Source organism: Mobula birostris, chromosome 8 (genome assembly GCF_030028105.1).
Source record: "Mobula birostris isolate sMobBir1 chromosome 8, sMobBir1.hap1, whole genome shotgun sequence".
NCBI lineage: Eukaryota > Metazoa > Chordata > Chondrichthyes > Myliobatiformes > Myliobatidae > Mobula > Mobula birostris.
In genome coordinates this window covers 167,324,160-167,343,858 of record NC_092377.1, presented here as the reverse complement: position 1 = coordinate 167,343,858, position 19,699 = coordinate 167,324,160, and the positions used below count along the sequence as shown (strand labels likewise).

The following is a 19,699-nucleotide window of genomic DNA, read 5'->3' as shown; positions in this document are numbered from 1 at the left end:
AGCCTCCAGAGTATCCAGGACATCTTCAGGGAGCAATGCCCCAAAGAGGCAGCATCTGTCATTGAGGACCCCCATCACAAAGGACATGCCCTCTTCTCATTACTACCATCAGGGAGGAGGTACAGGAGCCTAGAGACACACACTCAACATTTCAGCTACAGCTTCTTCCCCTCCACCATCAGATTTCTGAATGGACAATGAACCCATGTACACTACCTCACTACTTCTTTGCACGATTTAGTAAATTTAGCTATTATGTATACAGAACATAGAAATCTCCAGTGTATATAGTTGTACACTTGAAGAGGGAGCATGTGATCACTATGGGTAGAGTGAGGAATTTCTGGGAACAGAGAGCCCTCCCAGGGAATTAGGTGCGTTATAGATGGTAATAACCATATTTTAATTAGAACTCATTTACTGTATTGTAACCCCTAACCTTTGTACAGAAAGAGGCAGTACTGAGGGACATGGGGTTAGTTCAGCGGCATCTCTATGTCTGGGGCGTGGAGACCCCCCTTGTGAGGGGCAGAGGGAGGGAGAGAGGGAGAACTGAGTGAGTGAGCATTGGCGGGAGGTTTGAGAGCGGAGGGAAGGTGGTCATGACTAGAGTACGGCTGTCCTTGCTCTGGGATGATTCGGACTCACAATTCAGTAGAGGCTGTTTGCCTGGGCAGGACCCCGAACGACTGCACTTGAATGACACCATCAATCGGCTTGTCCTTGTTCAACTCTGCAAGAGCAAATCATTTATTTATTTAGAGATTGGGTACAGAACAGGCCCTTCCAGGTCTTTGAGCCACGCCGTGCGCCTAGCAACCCCGATTTACCCTAACCTAATCACGGGACAATTTACAACGACTGATTCACCTATCCGGTACGCCTTTGGACTGTGGGAGGACGCTGGAGCACCCAGGGGAAACCCACACATTCCATGGGGGGACTTACAGAGACCTCTTACAGAGGCCACAGGGATTGACCTCTGAACTCCAACTGTAATAATGTCAAGCTGACTGCTACGTTACAGTGGAAAATTCCGGAGACAGGCACAGGGGCAGGTCCCCCACGGGGGAAAGGCACGGAGGTGAGTAGGAACAGGCCCCGAAGCAGGTCAGGGAGGCAGCTGATCCACAGGTCAGCCATGGGCCGAGTTCCCCTTGTGAGCAACCACCACTGGGAGGAGAGTTTAACCAACTTCTTCTCCCCCAACACACAGTCACTCACACTCACACACTCCGAACCATTAAATAAAAGCCAGTACACGGGATTAGGATGGGTTGGCGATAACTGGCATAACCCTGATGGGCAGAAGGGCCTGCAATAGGCTAATCCACGCTGCTCTCCTTAGCTCTCTGAGTGCTGGGAGATTGGGAGGTCCGTGGACAGGGGTCAGTGCTGAGGCAGAGAGCGGGGGAGGTAGGGAAACTCGGAAGGTCGAGTGCAGAAATGGAATGGCTCACTCTTGCGGCAAGTACACGTCCTGATGTGCCGGGGGTTGTGGACATCACCGTGACACTCAGTGCAGTAGAAGTTTGCCCTGTTGGACCAGACCAAGGAAGAAGAAAGAGAATGCAGTCAGACAAATTCCTCCTATTCCCCCACCCCACAGTCTCCCAACACTGCAACGAACCCACCAACAAACACCCAGGACTGTACAGCAAGGCTCCCCAGGGGCCAGGGGAACAGAGCAAGGCTCTTCTGTGGGCCATGCCAGACAGAAATGTAATCATTAGCTTCAGTTACTTTCCCCAAGCAGTAAGGCTGGTCAACACCTCCACCACAACTTTATTATTTCCTGTCAGTCACCCAGCGGCACTTTATGGACATAAAATCGATCTATGTATATAAGCTATCTTATGTATTTATATTTATTGTGTTTCAATGATTTTTCTTTATCTTACTGTCTTTTTGTGAGCTGCATCCGATCTGAAGCAACAATTATTTTGTTCTCCTTTTACTGGAAATTACATGAAACAGTCCTGAATCTTGTGTCAAGTGTAATGTGCTGCCCTTTGGGAGGGCAAGCCAGATCAGAACTTACAGAGAGAATGGTAGAGCGCGGAGGAATGTGGTGGAACAGAGCGATCTCGGAATACAGATTTATTTTCCTTGGAAGTGGTGACACAGGTAGATAGAGTCATAGAGAAAGCTTCTGGCACAATGCCCTTCATAAATCGGAGTACAAGAGATGGGATGTTATGTTGAAATCGTATAAAACGTTGATGAGGCCGAATTTGGAGAATTGTGTGCCGTTCTGGTTACCTACCTACAAGAAAGTTATAAATAAGATTGAAAGAGTACAGAGAAAATTTACAAGGCCGCTGCAGGGACTCGAGGGCCTGAGTTACAGAGAAAGGCTGGGTAGATTGGGTCTTTATTCCCTGCAGTGCAGGAGAAAGAGGGCAGATTTGACAGAGGTGTACAAAATTAAGACGGGTACAGATGGGGTAAATGCAAGCAGGCTTTTTACACTGAGGTTAGGTGATACTAGAACTAGAGGTCATGCATTAAGGGTTAAAAGTGAAATATTTAAAGGTAACCTGAGTAAGAACTTCTTTACTTAGAGAGTGGTGAGAACGTGGAACAAGCTACCAGCAGAAGTTGTGGATGCAGGGACAGTTACACTCTGGGAGGGGTGGTACTGAGGGAGGGTCACACTGTGAGAGGGGTGGTACTGAGGGAGGGTCACACTGCGGGAGGGGTGGTACTGAGGGAGGGTCACACTGCGGGAGGGGCGGTGCTGAGGGAGGGTCACACTGCGGGAGGGTCGGTACTGAGGGAGAGTCACACTGAGGGAGGGTCACACTGTGGGAGGGGTGGTACTGAGGGAGGGTCACACTGAGGGAGGGGTGGTACTGAGGGAGAGTCACACTGTGGGAGGGGTGGTACTGAGGGAGGGTCACACTGTGGGAGGGGCGGTACTGAGGGAGAGTCACACTGAGGGAGGGTCACACTGTGGGAGGGGTGGTACTGAGGGAGGGGTGGTACTGAGGGAGAGTCACACTGTGGGAGGGGTGGTACTGAGGGAGGGTCACACTGTGGGAGGGGTGGTACTGAGAGAGGGTCACACTGTGGGAGGGGTGGTACTGAGGGAGGGTCACACTGTGGGAGGGGTGGTACTGAGGGAGGGTCACACTGTGGGAGGGGTGGTACTGAGGGAGAGTCACACTGTGGGAGGGGTGGTACTGAGGGAGTGTCTCACTGTGGGAGGGAATTTTCTCGCACTTCACAGAACCACAATAATCTTTTCCCCTGCGCATCCTGGGAGTGTCAGGATGTGTGTGTTCACTCAAGGGGCTGTTGTACATCTCACCTCTGTACGTGGCTTTGCTTCTTGGCGATGAAGAAGCCAAGGGTTTCTTCCTCGATCAGGATGCTGGCATTTGGGTTTATCACAATACTGCAGGGAGAGAGGGGTTACTGGGATCAGGCGCGGATCACAGTGCACCAGACACATTGGCACACTGACACTCCCACAACCCTGACACACACGCTCTCAAACACACACCCTGATACACACTCTCACACACGAATACACACTCTTTTCCACACACACCCTCACACACTGGCACACTCTCACACAACCACTGACACTCACCTGCCCACTCTTGTAAAGGCACACTGCTTGGACACTCATGATGTGAGCTGGCACACCCACCCGCACGTTTTCACACCCACACAGAACCTGCTGCACTGCTCTCACTCACTCCTAACACTCAACAACTCACTCTGCAATGTAGCTACATCCTGGCACACACACTCCCTGACACACTCACCACCTGACAAACACACACTCCAACATGTTCTCCCTCTGAGGAACACATACTCACAGTCCAGCACAACTCACACACTGGCACTGTTCACCCTCACACTCACACATAAACACACACACAGTCACACTCTCACACACACACACTCTGTCACACGCACAGTCTCATACACACACACACTCACACTCACACACATAAACACACACACGCACTCACTCTCACACACACATATAAACACACACTCACCCTGACACACACACACTCACTCACTCACCCTTACAGCTGCCACACCGCTATTCACCCTGAATAACACTCCATCCCCCCGCCACCCCCACCGGATTGTCCGAGGGAGTTCTCCATGTCCAGATGCAGCTCTTAGCCCTGGCTGACCGGATGTGGCCACGATAGACAGGCTTGCACAGATGCCTCCCACCCTGAAACGTGTACACAGTCCCTGTACACAGATCTGAGGCTGTTCACGGTGCGTCAGAGTGGCTGGGTCCCACTCCCGTGGTTCCTGTACACGAGGTTGCCTGCATCATAGTGACTGGTCAGCTGACCAGCCAGGCCAGTCATCACATGACCAGAGAAACTTGCCAGAGTCATATGACCAGATGGGCAAAGGGGCCTGTTAGAAGCTCTGGGGTCAGGCAGCCAGGTCAAAGATCAGGTGACGGGTCGCAGGGCTCCCCCCTCCCATCACCCCAGGGATGGAAGCTAGGTGCTGGCCACGCGGGTGACTGCTCTGAGGGGTGTGTTACCTGACCGTTCCTGGGTCTGTCTGGTACTGAATGGCGATGAGCAGCAGCTTCAGTTTCAGGTAGCAAATCCTGTGGAGCGAAGGAACCGAGGGGTGAGACACAGCCCGGAGTCAGGGTGAGGCCTAGTTCGATTTTTTTTATATGCAAAATATCTTTATTACAAATTCAGTGCTAGATATACAAAACAGTGCCTAACACAATTACTTCACTACAAATAGACAATACACATTAAACCAAAGTGTTTCCATCTCTGTCAATGATGGCAATTAACCCCCGTGGAGCAAAGGGACTTCCATTGGGGACCCCCCTCACCTCCAGGTGGAAAGACAGCCCGCCATGGCACGTTGGGTCGGTGGACAAGGGCTAGGAGGTGGAGGGTGTGGAGCAGCAGCCCATACAAATACCTCCTACTTGCATCCCTGAACGGGATTGTGGGTGTCGCGGAGAGACGGCTCAAGTTGTGTGGACTCGGCTCTCGGATCAGATTGCAGAGCCTGGGCCCGACGAGCAACTCAGCCTGGGTCATTCCACATACCTGAGCCGCACTGACACCCATTGAGGCAGAGCAAGGGTCGGCCAGGACTCCACCTTCTGCCAGAGGAGGGGATTCCCAGCCCGAGGCAACCACGTTCCAGACTCACAGTAGGTCCTGATAGAGGCCGGGCAGACTCTGCAAAGCAGCAGGGCTGACGCCCGCCGGAGGCAGCTGCATATCTCAATGAAAACAGCAGTCCCTCCAGAGGAAGAAAGTCGCCAACACGTGCCACCTGGGAGGGTGCTCGGCGTACAGGAATCTCTGCAGAGTCCTGAGGCGAAGAGCCGCCAGTCGCGTACGTACACACACCAGTGACTGTCCGCCCTCTCCCACTGGGAGACTCAAGACTGCTGCAGAGACCCAGTGTTTCCTGTTACCCCAGAAGAAGTCCACTAACTTCCTCTGCATTCTCGCTACAAAGGGGGCAGGAGGAGCCCCAGGAGCAAGTTGACAAGGATATCCTATCCCTCCATGCCCCTATAGAATGGTGTTGGGGATTACAGTCTGCTGTCAGGGATTACAGTCCGGTGTCTTTTTTTTTTTTGTTTTTTGTTTTTTTTTTGTTTTTTTTTAACAAAATTCTTTATTACAAATGTCGGTGCTATACAATATTTGCAAACCCAGTGAATAACACATTTACTACACTACAAACAGACAATACATGTTAAACCAATATATTGCCATCCTCATCAATGATGGCATTTACACCCCGCGGAGCCCAACGGTCCCGGAACATCTCGACGGTCGCCGTGGACTGTGCGTATTCCTTTTCAATGTTCACCCGGGCTCGAACATACCCCCTAAACATAGCCAGGCAGTCCGCCCGGGGAGAACCTCCTGCCACCCTTTTCCAGGAGCCACGGATGGCAATTTTCGCCAGCCCCAGGAGCAAGTTGGGGGTTCTGGTCCGCTGTTTTTTTTTGTTTTTTTATATAAAATATCTTTATTACAAATTCAGTGCTACAATGTACACAAACCGGTCTCTATCACAATTACTACACAACTACTAGACAAACGGCATTAAACTAAATTCTTTCTATCTCTGTCAATGATGGCGCTCACCCCCCGCAGAGCCCAAGTGTCCTGGAATGCCTCTATAGTGTTGGGGGTTAAAGTCTGGTGCTGGGGATTACAGTGCAGTGTGGGTTACAATCCGCTGTTCCATGTTACAGTCCAGTGTTGGGGATTGCAGTCCAGGTTTTGGGGACTACAGCCAGGTGTTGGTGTTGCAGTCGGGTGTCAGGGATTACAGTCCGGGGCCAGGGATTGCAATCCAATGTTGGGATTAAAATCTGGTGTTGGGATTACAGTCTGGTGTTGGGATTACAGTCTGGTGTTGGGTCTACAGTCCGATGTTGGGATTACAGTCCGGTGTCAGTATTACAGTCTGGTGTTGGGAATTCAGTCTGGTGTTGGATTACAGTCTGGTGTTGGGATTACAGTCCAGTGTCAATATTACAGTCCAATGTTGGGAATTCAATCTGGTGTTGGGATTACAGTCCAGTGCTGGGATTACTGTTCAGTGTCGGAGATTACAGTCCAGTATCAGGGATTACAGTGCTCCCACATTGTACAGCTCAATATTCCCTCCATCACACTCTGGGGCGTCCCTTTTACCCGCTGATCAGTTTGCAGCTAACTCAGACATTAACTGTCCTGAACTCGTTATAACAGGCACTTGGTTTGGGAAGGTCTAGACTGCATGCAAATGGGATTAATGTAGATAACAATCAGGGTTAGCATGGACCAGATGGGCTGAATGGTCTCATTTCTGTGCTGTTGATTTCTATGATTCACCATCAAGTTGACACATCACAGAGGCACTCAGTGCAATAAGGGGCCTTTGGCCCATCCTGCTGATACTGACCCACAATTCCCAGCCCTGCTCATCCCATTTCCCAGCACTTTGTCTCTGGTCCTCCACACCTTCGTCACCCAGGTGCCCACCGGGTACACGTGCCATCTTTCCATGGACAAGGACTGTCATGAAAACTGTGCTGATACAGGGCTCCTAAGGCTGGCCAGCACTGCCCTCAGCTGGCTGACAGGTATATCGCACACTCCCACAATCAGAAGATTTAAAGATTAGATTTATTTGTCACATGTACGTCTAAATGTGGAAACACGTCGCTTGTGTCAATGACCAACACAGTCCGAGGATGCGCTGGGGCAGCCCGCACGTGTTACCGTGCTTTTGGCACCAGCATGGTATGCCCACAACTGACTAACCCTAGTTAGTAACTTCAAAACTTTCAACTAATTCAAAGGAAGACACAAGAGACGGAAATGCGGGTCTAACTTTGAGTTTACTTTAAGCAAGGCTCACACGTATCACGTGGTAGTGTGGTGACATATATTTTCCACATATAACCCGTAGTGGATTATTTAAACAAACAAGAATGTTATATCCACAAGATGACTCAAATACTACTGAATAAAGTTCTGAGAGGCAGATAGTCAGAATCCATCTCCCGGTTGGAAACGTCACACACTAATGGGTTCCTTAAGGCTGTTATAGCTGGAGGCGGTCATGGGGACAAGCTCCCTCTACCTAATAAATACTCCCAGTGGTGTTGTCTCAAATAGCCTCTGACAACCAAGTCCAGCTCCTGGCCTTCATGCATGGCCCAGCTACTAAGCCCAGCAGAATGGTCTACTGACAGGAGAGGGGTAGGAGGGGAGTTACTGACGCTTTAAAACCAGTCGCTTCGGGCAGACGGGGCTCGTCAGCCGTGGTTGGCAGCTCATCCAGGAGAAGGAAAACTCTGATCTCAAACCTCCGCTGCCTTGAAGCTATACCCAGTCTTGGGGAAGGCTTCGGGAATAAACCCCGAGAGAAAAATCCATCGCTGGGGTCCCTAAGGCAGCCCTACATTGAGTTCAACGCTGACTGGCAATTCCTGTGATGCTGCTGGTGCCAAACGGTGACCGTCTCTGCCTTTACCTTGGGTTCGTCAGCTGTGTGGAGAGGGGCAGCCTGCCCTATATCGCTCTGCCCGGCTTGCGCATCATTTAGACAGCTCGAACGCAACATCCTGGTTGAACCCCACCAACGGAGGCCCCGGACACAGGGTACAGATTTCAGGTTAGGGGAGAAAGTTTAAAGGAGTTGATAAGACAATTTTATTTTTAAAACACAGAAAGCGGTGAGTGCCTGCAACACGTTTCTTTAGCCCCTGAGCAAGCAGGTGAGTTATCTTGGCTGTGGCATCTTGCTGATTGGACAGGGGCAAGGGTGGATGGGAGAGGTAGGATTAAGGAGGGGTGGAGGAGGTGAGTGGATTGGGATGAGGGAGCAGGGCTTTGGAATGTGGGAGGAAACTGGAGCACCTGGAGAAACTCAAGCGGCCACGGAGAGAACGTACAAACTCCTTACTGAACCGAATGCGGGAGTGTGGCAAGTAGGATGCGGCCGAGTGATCGCGCAGTGTATCCATTGTGCACGGGAAGCACTCTCTTTTTCACATGGGCCTTTGAGTGCTCGTGTTCTTGTCTCGTCAGGCCTGGTTCACTGCTCCCACGATGCAAGTTGCCTTTACTGACATGACTGAGCAGAAACACTTAACCCTATTGTCCCATTCTCGTTCTTGCTCTGTGTACATGTAACACTCACAGACTGCATTGGGAGCTGAACCCATGTCACAGGCACTGTGACGGTATAACAGATTCTGCATTCTGTTATTGTTCTAGCTCAGAGTGCTGGTGTAATGGGACGATCTATATGAGGGCACGCAAAACTATGCTTCTCCCTGTACCTTGCTATGCCTGACAGTAATTATCTTGTCCAATTTTCCTCACTGGATCTTTCTCCCTATTCAACGAAATGTAATGAAATAACGTCTTAACTACCTCCACAGTTCCTCTGATAACCTACCCTTAACCTGGTTTCCCAGTCCCCTACCTCCCTACCCTTTGTATTCGCCCCTCGGGCCCCTCTTGGACCGGAGGTTTCAGTCAATAGTGAGCTTCTGTCCTGCCCCAGCAGCCTTGGACAAGTGCTGACATTATTGCAGGGTTCTGGGGGGTGGGGTGGGTCACTCACTGGCACACTGCAGGAAACGACATCCCCACAAAGGCGTCTGACAGATATTCCGTGAAAATCTCTTGGCTGACTCCTTCTTGGTAGACATCCAGCCAGGTTCCTGTCTTATGCTGAAAACAGACGGAGAGTTCACAATACAAAGGAAGCGTTCCAGTCCCACATCACTGGCCCTTCCCGCTCCCCCCTCACCCCAATCCACCCATCTCCTCCACCGCTCATCCATCCCAACTCCCATTCACCCGTGTACCTGTCCAACCACCTACAAGCCATGTCCAAGAAAACTCATCAACACCTCTACTTCCTCAGGAGGCTAAAGAAATTTGGCATGTTCCCTTTGACCCTCACCAATTTTTATCAATGCACCATAGAAACCATTCTACCAGGATGCATCGAAATGTGAACAGAGGAAAGAGAGAGAGTGAATATCCAGATGTGGCGAAGAGAGAGGGAGTGAATATCCAGCTGTGAACAGGAGAGAGAGAGGGAGGGAGTGAATATCCAGATGTGAACAGAGGAGAGAGAGAGGATGAATATCCAGATGTGAACAGAGGAGAGAGAGAAGGTGAATATCCAGATGTGGCGAAGAGAGGAGGGAATATCCAGATGAGACAAAGAGAGGAGTGAATATCCAGATGTGAACAGAGGAGAAAGAGAGAGGGTGAATATCCAGATGTGAACAGAGGAGGGGGGGAGTGAATATCCAGATGTGAACAGCAGAGAGGGGGTGAATATTCAGATGTGAACAGGGGAGGGGAGGCAGTTCCAGATTTGCTGAGGGAAATCTGATGTGTAGACAGAGGCCAGTGTGGCAGATGTGTTGGGGTGAGAGGGCTGTGCTCAGAAAGGGTGACATCACGACACGTTCACACACCAGTTCGCTTCACACACGTCACGCCTCCAACATATTTAATTATTTAGCGATCCAGCTTTTCATGCTGCCCCACCTAGCAACTTCCAACAGCCCTGACTAACTCTAACCTAACCACAGGACGAGAAACCCACGTACTCCACGGTGAGGGCATGCAGGGACTTCTTACAGAACAGCGGCAGAATTGACCGTGAACTCCGACTCTGCGAGCAGTAATGGCCTTGCACTAACTGCTACCTACTTGGGTACCCAGTCTCTTCTCAAACATATCACACCGTATCAAGCATATCACACCGTCATCATACATAACACACCGTCGTCAAACTTATCACACCATCATCAAACATATCACACCGTCGTCATACATAACACACTGTCGTCAAACATATCACACCGTCATCATACATAACACACCATCGTCAAACATATCACACCGTCGTCATACATAACACACCATCATCAAACATATCACACCGTATCAAGCATATCACACCGTCATCAAACATATCACACCGACATCAAACGTATCACACCATCATCAAACGTATCACACCATCGTCAAACAAATGACACTGTATCAAGCATATCACACCGTCATCAAACATATCACACCGTCGTCAAACATATCACACCGTATCAAGCATATCACACCGTATCAAGCCTATCACACCGTCGTCAAACATATCACACCGTCGTCAAACATATCACACCATCATCAAACATATAACACCATCGTCAAACATAACACACCATCGTCAAACATATCACACCGTCCTCAAACATATCACACCGTCGTCAAACATATCACACCATCATCAAACATATAACACCATCGTCAAACATAACACACCATCGTCAAACATATCACACCGTCCTCAAACATATCACACCATCGTCAAACATATCACACCATCCTCAAACATAACACACTGTCGTCAAACATATCACACCATATCAAGCATATCACACCGTATCAAGCATATCACACTGTCGTCAAACATATCACACCGTCGTCAAAGATATCACACCGTTGTCAAACATATCACACCGTCGTCAAATATATCACACCATTGTGAAATATATCACACCGTCTCAAGCATATCACACCATCGTCAACTATATCACACCGTCGTCAAACATATCACACGGTCTTCAAACATATCACACCGTCGTCAAACATATCACACCGTCGTCAAACATATCACACCGTAGATAAACATAACACACCATATCAAGCGTATCACACCGTCATCAAACATATCACACCGTCGTCAAATATATCACACCGTATCAAGCATATCACACCGTCGCCAAACATATCACACCGTCGTCAAACATATCACACCATCGTCAAACATATCACACCGTCATCATGCATAACACACTGTCATCAAACATATCACACCTTCGTCAAATGTATCACACCTTCGTCAAACATAACACACCGTCGTCAAACATATCACACCGTCGTCAAACATATCACACCGTATCAAGCATATCACACCGTCATCAAACATATCACACCGACATCAAACGTATCACACCAGCATCAAACGTATCACACCATCGTCAAACAAATGACTCTGTATCAAGCATATCACACCATCATCAAACATATCACACCGTCGTCAAACATATCACACCGTCGTCAAACATATCACACCGTCGTCATACAGAACACACCATCGTCAAACACATCACACTGTCGTCAAACACATCACACCGTATCAAGCATAGCACACCGTCATCAAACATATCACAGCGTCATCAAACATATCACACCGTCATCAAACATATCACACAGTCGTCAAACATATCACACAGTCGTCAAACATATCACACCGTATCAAGCATATCACACCGTCATCAAACATATCACACCGTCGTCAAACATACAACACCGTATCAAGCATATCACATCGTATCAAACATATCACACCGTCGTCAAACAAATCACACCGTATCAAGCATATCACACTGTCATCAAACATATCACACCGTCAGCAAACATATCACACCATATCAAGCATATCACACCGTCATCAAACATATCACATCCTCATTAAACATATCACACCATCGTCAAACATATTACACCATCATCAAACATATCACACCGTCGTCAAAGATATCACACCGTATCACGCATATCACACCGTCATCAAACATATCACACCGTCGTCAAACATATCCCACCGTCGTCAAACATGTCACACCATCGTCATACATATCACACCATATCAAGCATATCACACCGTCATCAAACATGTCACACCGTCATCAGACATATCACACCGTCGTCAAACATATCACACCGTATCAAGCATATCACACCGTATCAAGCATATCACACCCTCGTCAAACATATCACACCATCGTCAAAGATATCACACCGTCGTCAAACATACAACACGGTATCAAGCATATCACATCGTATCAAACATATCACACCGTCGTCAAAGATATCACACCATATCAAGCATATCACACCGTCATCAGAAATATCACACCGTCGTCCAACATATCACACCGTATCAAACATATCACACCGTCGTCAAACATATCACACTGTCATCAAATATATCACAGCATCGTCAAATATATCACACCGTATCAGGCATATCACACCGTAACAGGCATATCACACCGTCGTCAAACATATCACACTGTCGTCAAACACATCACACCGTCGTCAAACATCACATACCGTCGTCAAACATAACACACCATATCAAGCATATCACACCGTCATCAAACATATCACACTGTCGTCAAATATATCACACCGTATCAAGCATATCACACCGTCATCAAACATGTCACACTGTCATCAGACATATCACACCGTCGTCAAACATATCACACCGTATCAAGCATATCACACCGTATCAAGCATATCACACCCTCGTCAAACATATCACACCATCGTCAAACATATCACACCGCTGTCAAACATACAACACCGTATCAAGCATATCACATTGTATCAAGCATATCGCACCGTCATCAAACATATCACACCTTCATCAAACATATCACACTGTATCAAGCATATCACACCGTATCAAGCATATCACACCGTCGTGAAACATATCACACCGTCGTCAAACATATCACACCGTATCGAGCATATCACACCGTCATCAAACATGTCACACCGTCGTCAAACATGTCACACCGTCGTCAAACATAACACACCGTCGTCAAACATAACACACCGTCGTCAAACATATCACACCGTATCAAACATATCACACCGTCATCAAAGAAATCACACTGTCGTCAAAAATATCACACTGTCGTCAAATATATCACAGCATCGTCAAATATATCACACCGTATCAGGCATATCACACCGTAACAAGCATATCACACCATCGTCAAACATATCACACTGTCGTCAAACATATCACATGGTCATCAAACATATCACACCGTCGTCAAACATATCACACCGTCGTCAAACATCACATACCGTCGTCAAACATAACACACCATATCAAGCATATCACACTGTCATCAAACATATCACACTGTCGTCAAATATATCACACCGTATCAAGCATATCACACCATCATCAAACATATCACACCGTCGTCAAACATATCACACCATCATCAAACATATCACACCGTCATCAAACATATCACACCGTCGTCAAACATATCACACCGTCATCATACATAACACACCATCGTCAAACATATCACACCGCTGTCAAACATACAACACCGTATCAAGCATAGCACATTGTATCAAGCATATCGCACCGTCGTCAAACATATCACACCGTCGTCAAACATATCACACTGTCATCAAACATATCACACCTTCGTCAAACATATCACACTGTATCAAGCATATCACACCGTATCAAGCATATCACACCGTCATCAAACATATCCCACCATCGTCAAACATATCACACCATCATCAAGCATATCACACCGTATCAAGCCTATCACACCTTCGTCAAACATATCACACCTTCGTCAAACATATCACACCGTCATCAAACATATCACACTGTCATCAAACATATCACACCGTCATCAAGCCTATCACACCGTATCAAGCATATCACACCATCATCAAACATATCACACCGTCATCAGACATATCACACCGTCGTCAAACATATCACACCGTATCAAGCATATCACAACGTATCAAGCATATCACACCGTCGTCAAACATATCACACCATCATCAAAGATATTGCACCGTCGTCAAACATATCACACGGTCTTCAAACATATCACACCATCGTCAAACATATCATACCATCCTCAAACATAACACACCATCATCAAACATATCACACCGTATCAAGCATATCACACCGTATCAAGCATATCACACCGTCGTCAAACATATCACACCATCATCAAAGATATTGCACCGTCATCAAACATATCACATGGTCTTCAAACACATCACACCATCGTCAAACATATCACACCGTCGTCAAGCATATCACACCGTCGTCAAACATATCACACCGTATCAAGCATATGACACCGTCATCAAACATATCACACCGTCGTCAAACATGTCACACCATCATCAAGCATATCACACCATCGTCAAGCATATCACACTGTATCAAGCATATCTCACCGTACCAAGCATATCACACCGTCGTCAAACATATCACTCCGTCGTCAAACATATCGCACAGTCTTCAAACATATCACACCGTTGTCAAACATATCACACCGTCGTGAAACATAACACACCGTCGTCAAGCATATCACACCGTCGTTAAACATATCACACCGTATCAATCATATCACACCGCCATCAAACATATCACACCGTATCAAGCATATCACACTGTCATCAAACATATCACACCGTCATCAAACATATCACACCATCGTCAAACATATCACACCGCCATCAAACATATCACACCATCATCAAGAATATCACACCATATCGAGCATATCACACCATATCGAGCATATCACACCATCATCAAACATGTCACACCGTCGTCAAACATCACACCGTCGTCAAACATACAACACGGTATCAAGCATATCACATCGTATCAAACATATCACACCATCGTCAAACATATTACACCATCATCAAACATATCACACCGTCGTCAAAGATATCACACCGTATCACGCATATCACACCGTCATCAAACATATCACACCGTCGTCAAACATATCCCACCGTCGTCAAACATGTCACACCATCGTCATACATAACACGCCATCGTCAAACATATCACACCATCCTCAAACATATCACACCGTCGTCAAACATATCACACCGTCGTCAAACATATCACTCCATTCTCAAACATAACACACTGTCGTCAAACATATAACACCGTATCAAGCATATCACACCGTATCAAGCATATCACACCGTCGTCAAACATATCACACCGTCGCCAAATATATCACACCGTTGTCAAATATATCACACCGTCTCAAGCATATCACACCATCGTCAACTATATCACTCCGTCGTCAAACATATCACACAGTCTTCAAACATATCACACCCTCGTCAAACATATCACACCGTCGTCAAGCATATCACACCATCGTGAAACATATCACACCGTCGTCAAGCATATCACACCGTATCGAGCATATCACACCGTCATCAAACATGTCACACCGTCGTCAAACATGTCACACCGTCGTCAAACATAACACACCGTCATCAAACATATCACACAGTCTTCAAACATATCACACCCTCGTCAAACATATCACACCGTCGTCAAGCATATCACACCATCGTGAAACATATCACACCGTCGTCAAGCATATCACACCGTATCGAGCATATCACACCGTCATCAAACATGTCACACCGTCGTCAAACATGTCACACCGTCGTCAAACATAACACACCGTCATCAAACATATCACACCGTATCAAGCATATCACACCGTCATCAAACATATCACACCGTCATCAGACATATCACACCATCGTCAAACATATCACACCGTATCAAGCATATCACACCGTATCAAGCATATCACACCGTCGTCAAACATATCACACCATCGTCAAAGATATCACACTGTCGTCAAACATACAATACGGTATCAAGCATATCACATCGTATCAAACATATCACACCATCGTCAAACATATTACACCATCATCAAACATATCACACCATCGTCAAAGATATCACACCATATCAAGCATATCACACCGTCATCAGAAATATCACACCATCGTCAAACATATCACACCGTATCAAGCATATCACACCGTATCAAGCATATCACACCGTCGTCAAACATATCACACCGTCATCAAAGAAATCACACCGTCGTCAAACATATCACATTGTCGTCAAATATATCACAGCGTCGTCAAATATATCACACCGTATCAGGCATATCACACCGTAACAAGCATATCACACCGTCGTCAAACATATCACACTGTCGTCAAACATATCACATGGTCATCAAACATATCACACCGTCGTCAAGCATATCACACCGTCGTCAAACATCACATACTGTCGTCAAATATATCACACCGTATCAAGCATATCACACCATCCTCAAACATATCACACCGTCGTCAAACATATCACACCGTCATCATACATAACACACCATCGTCAAACATATCACACCGTTGTCAAACATACAACACCGTATCAAGCATATCACATTGTATCAAGCATATCGCACCGTCGTCAAACATATCACACCGTCGTCAAACATATCACACTGTCATCAAACATATCACACCGTCATCAAACATATCACACCATCGTCAAACATATCACACCGTCATCAAACATATCACACCATCATCAAACATACCACACCGTCGTCAAACATGTCACACCATCATCAAGCATATCACACCATCGTCAAGCATATCACACTGTATCGAGCATATCACACCGTCATCAAACATGTCACACCGTCGTCAAGCATGTCACACCGTCGTCAAACATAACACACCGTCGTCAAACATATCACACCATATCAAGCATATCACACCATCATCAAACATATCACACCGTCATCAGACATATCACACCGTCGTCAAACATCACACCGTATCAAGCATATCACACCGTCGTCAAACATATCACACCATCATCAAAGATATCACACCGTCGTCAAACATATCACACCTTCGTCAAATATATCACACCATCGTCAAATATATCACACCGTATCAAGCATATCACACCGTATCAAGCATATCACACCGTCGTCAAACATATCACTCCGTCGTCAAACATATCGCATGGTCTTCAAACATATCACACCGTCGTCAAACATATCACACCGTCGTGAAACATAACACACCGTCGTCAAGCATATCACACCGTCGTTAAACATATCACACCGTATCAATCATATCACACCGCCATCAAACATATCACACCGTATCAAGCATATCACACTGTCATCAAACATATCACACCGTCATCAAACATATCACACCGTCGTCAAACATATCATACCGCCATCAAACATATCACACCGTCGTCAAACATATCACACCGTATCAAGCATATCACACCATCATCAAACATGTCACACCGTCGTCAAACATATCACACCATCTTCAAACATAACACACCGTCGTCAAACATATCACACCGTATCAAGCATATCACACTGTTATCAAACATATCACACCGTCATCAAACATATCACACCGTCGTCATATCACACCGTCGTCAAACATATCACACCGCCATCAAACATATCACACCGTCGTCAAACATATCACACCGTATCAAGCATATCACACCATCATCAAACATGTCACACCGTCGTCAAACATATCACACCGTCTTCAAACATAACACACCATCGTCAAACATATCACACCGTCATCAGACATATCACACCGTCGTCAAACATATCACACCGTATCAAGCATATCACACCGCCATCAAACATATCACACCGTATCAAGCATATCACACTGTTATCAAACATATCACACTGTCATCAAACATATCACACCGTCGTCAAACATATCACACCGCCATCAAACATATCACATCGTCGTCAAACATATCACACCGTATCAAGCATAACACACCATCGTCAAACATATCACACCGTATCAAGCATATCACACTGTCATCAAACATATCACACCGTATCAAGCATATCACACCATCATCAAACATATCACACCGTCATCAGACATATCACACCGTCGTCAAACATATCACACCGTATCAAGCATATCACACCGTCGTCAAATGTATCACACCATCATCAAAGATATCACACCGTCGTCAAACATATCACACCATCCTCAAACATAACACACTGTCGTCAAACATATCACACCGTATCAAGCATATCACACCGTCGTCAAACATATCACACCATCATCAAAGATATCGCACCGTCGTCAAACATATCACACGGTCTTCAAACATATCACACCGTCGTCAAACATATAACACCGTCGTCAAGCATATCACACCGTCATTAAACATATCGCACCGTCGTCTAACATATCACACCGTATCAAGCATATCACACCGTCATCAAACATATCACACCGTCGTCAAACATATCACACCATCCTCAAGCATATCACACCGTATCGAGCATATCACACCGTCATCAAGCATGTCACACCGTCGTCAAACATAACACACCATCGTCAAACATATCACACCATATCAAGCATATCACACCATCATCAAACATATCACACCGTCATCAGACATATCACACCGTCATCAAACATATCACACCGTCATCAAACATATCACAGCGTCATCAAACATATCACACCATCGTCAAAGATATCACACCGTCGTCAAACATATCACACCGTCGTCAAATATATCACACCATCGTCAAACATATCACACCGTATCAAGCATATCACACCGTCGTCAAACATATCACACCGTCGTCAAACATAACACACCATCATCAAGCATATCACACCGTCGTTAAACATATCACACCGTATCAATCATATCACACCGCCATCAAACATATCACACCGTATCAAGCATATCACACCGTCATCAAACATATCACACCGTCGTCAAACATAACACACCATCGTCAAACATATCACACCATATCGAGCATATCACACTGTCATCAAACATATCACACCGTCATCAAACATATCACTCCATCGTCAAACATATCACACCGTACCAAGCATATCACACCGTCATCAAACATATCACCCCGTTGTCAAACATATCACACTGTTGTCAAACATATCACATCGTCATCATACATAACACGCCGTCGTCAAACATATCACCCCATCGTCAAACATATCACACCGTATCAAGCATATCATACCGTCATCAAACATATTACACCGTCATCAAACATATCACACCGTCATCAAACATATCACACTGTCGTCAAACATATCAAATATATCAGGTGGTCCGAGTCAGCATGGATTTACGAAGGGGAAATCGTGCTTGACTAATCTTCTGGAATTTTTTTGAGGATGCAACTATGAAAATGGACAAGGGAGAGCCAGTGGATGCAGTGTACCTGGACTTTTAGAAAGCATAGAAACATAGAAAATAGGTGCAGGTGTAGGCCATTCAGCCCTTCAAGCCTACACCGCCATTCAGTATGATCATGGCTGATCATCCAAATCAGAACCCTGTACCTGCCTTCTCTCCATACCCCCCATCCCTTTAGCCACAAGGGCCATATCTAACTCCCTCTTAAATATAGCCAATGAAC

General features: G+C 46.4%; 1 protein-coding gene across 1 annotated transcript in view; it reads right to left on the bottom strand.

Annotated features, from left to right (window-relative positions):
* Nucleotides 1-19,699, bottom strand: part of LOC140202104 (calcium-activated potassium channel subunit alpha-1-like) — an 87,300-nt gene that overhangs the window by 29,775 nt on the left and 37,826 nt on the right. The window contains exons 14-18 of the mRNA XM_072266962.1: nucleotides 9,109-9,218; nucleotides 4,532-4,600; nucleotides 3,314-3,400; nucleotides 1,461-1,537; nucleotides 649-733 (exon numbers count right to left, since the gene is read on the bottom strand). Coding sequence (XP_072123063.1) covers nucleotides 649-733; nucleotides 1,461-1,537; nucleotides 3,314-3,400; nucleotides 4,532-4,600; nucleotides 9,109-9,218 — 428 coding nt within the window. The remainder of the gene's footprint in view (nucleotides 1-648; nucleotides 734-1,460; nucleotides 1,538-3,313; nucleotides 3,401-4,531; nucleotides 4,601-9,108; nucleotides 9,219-19,699) is intronic.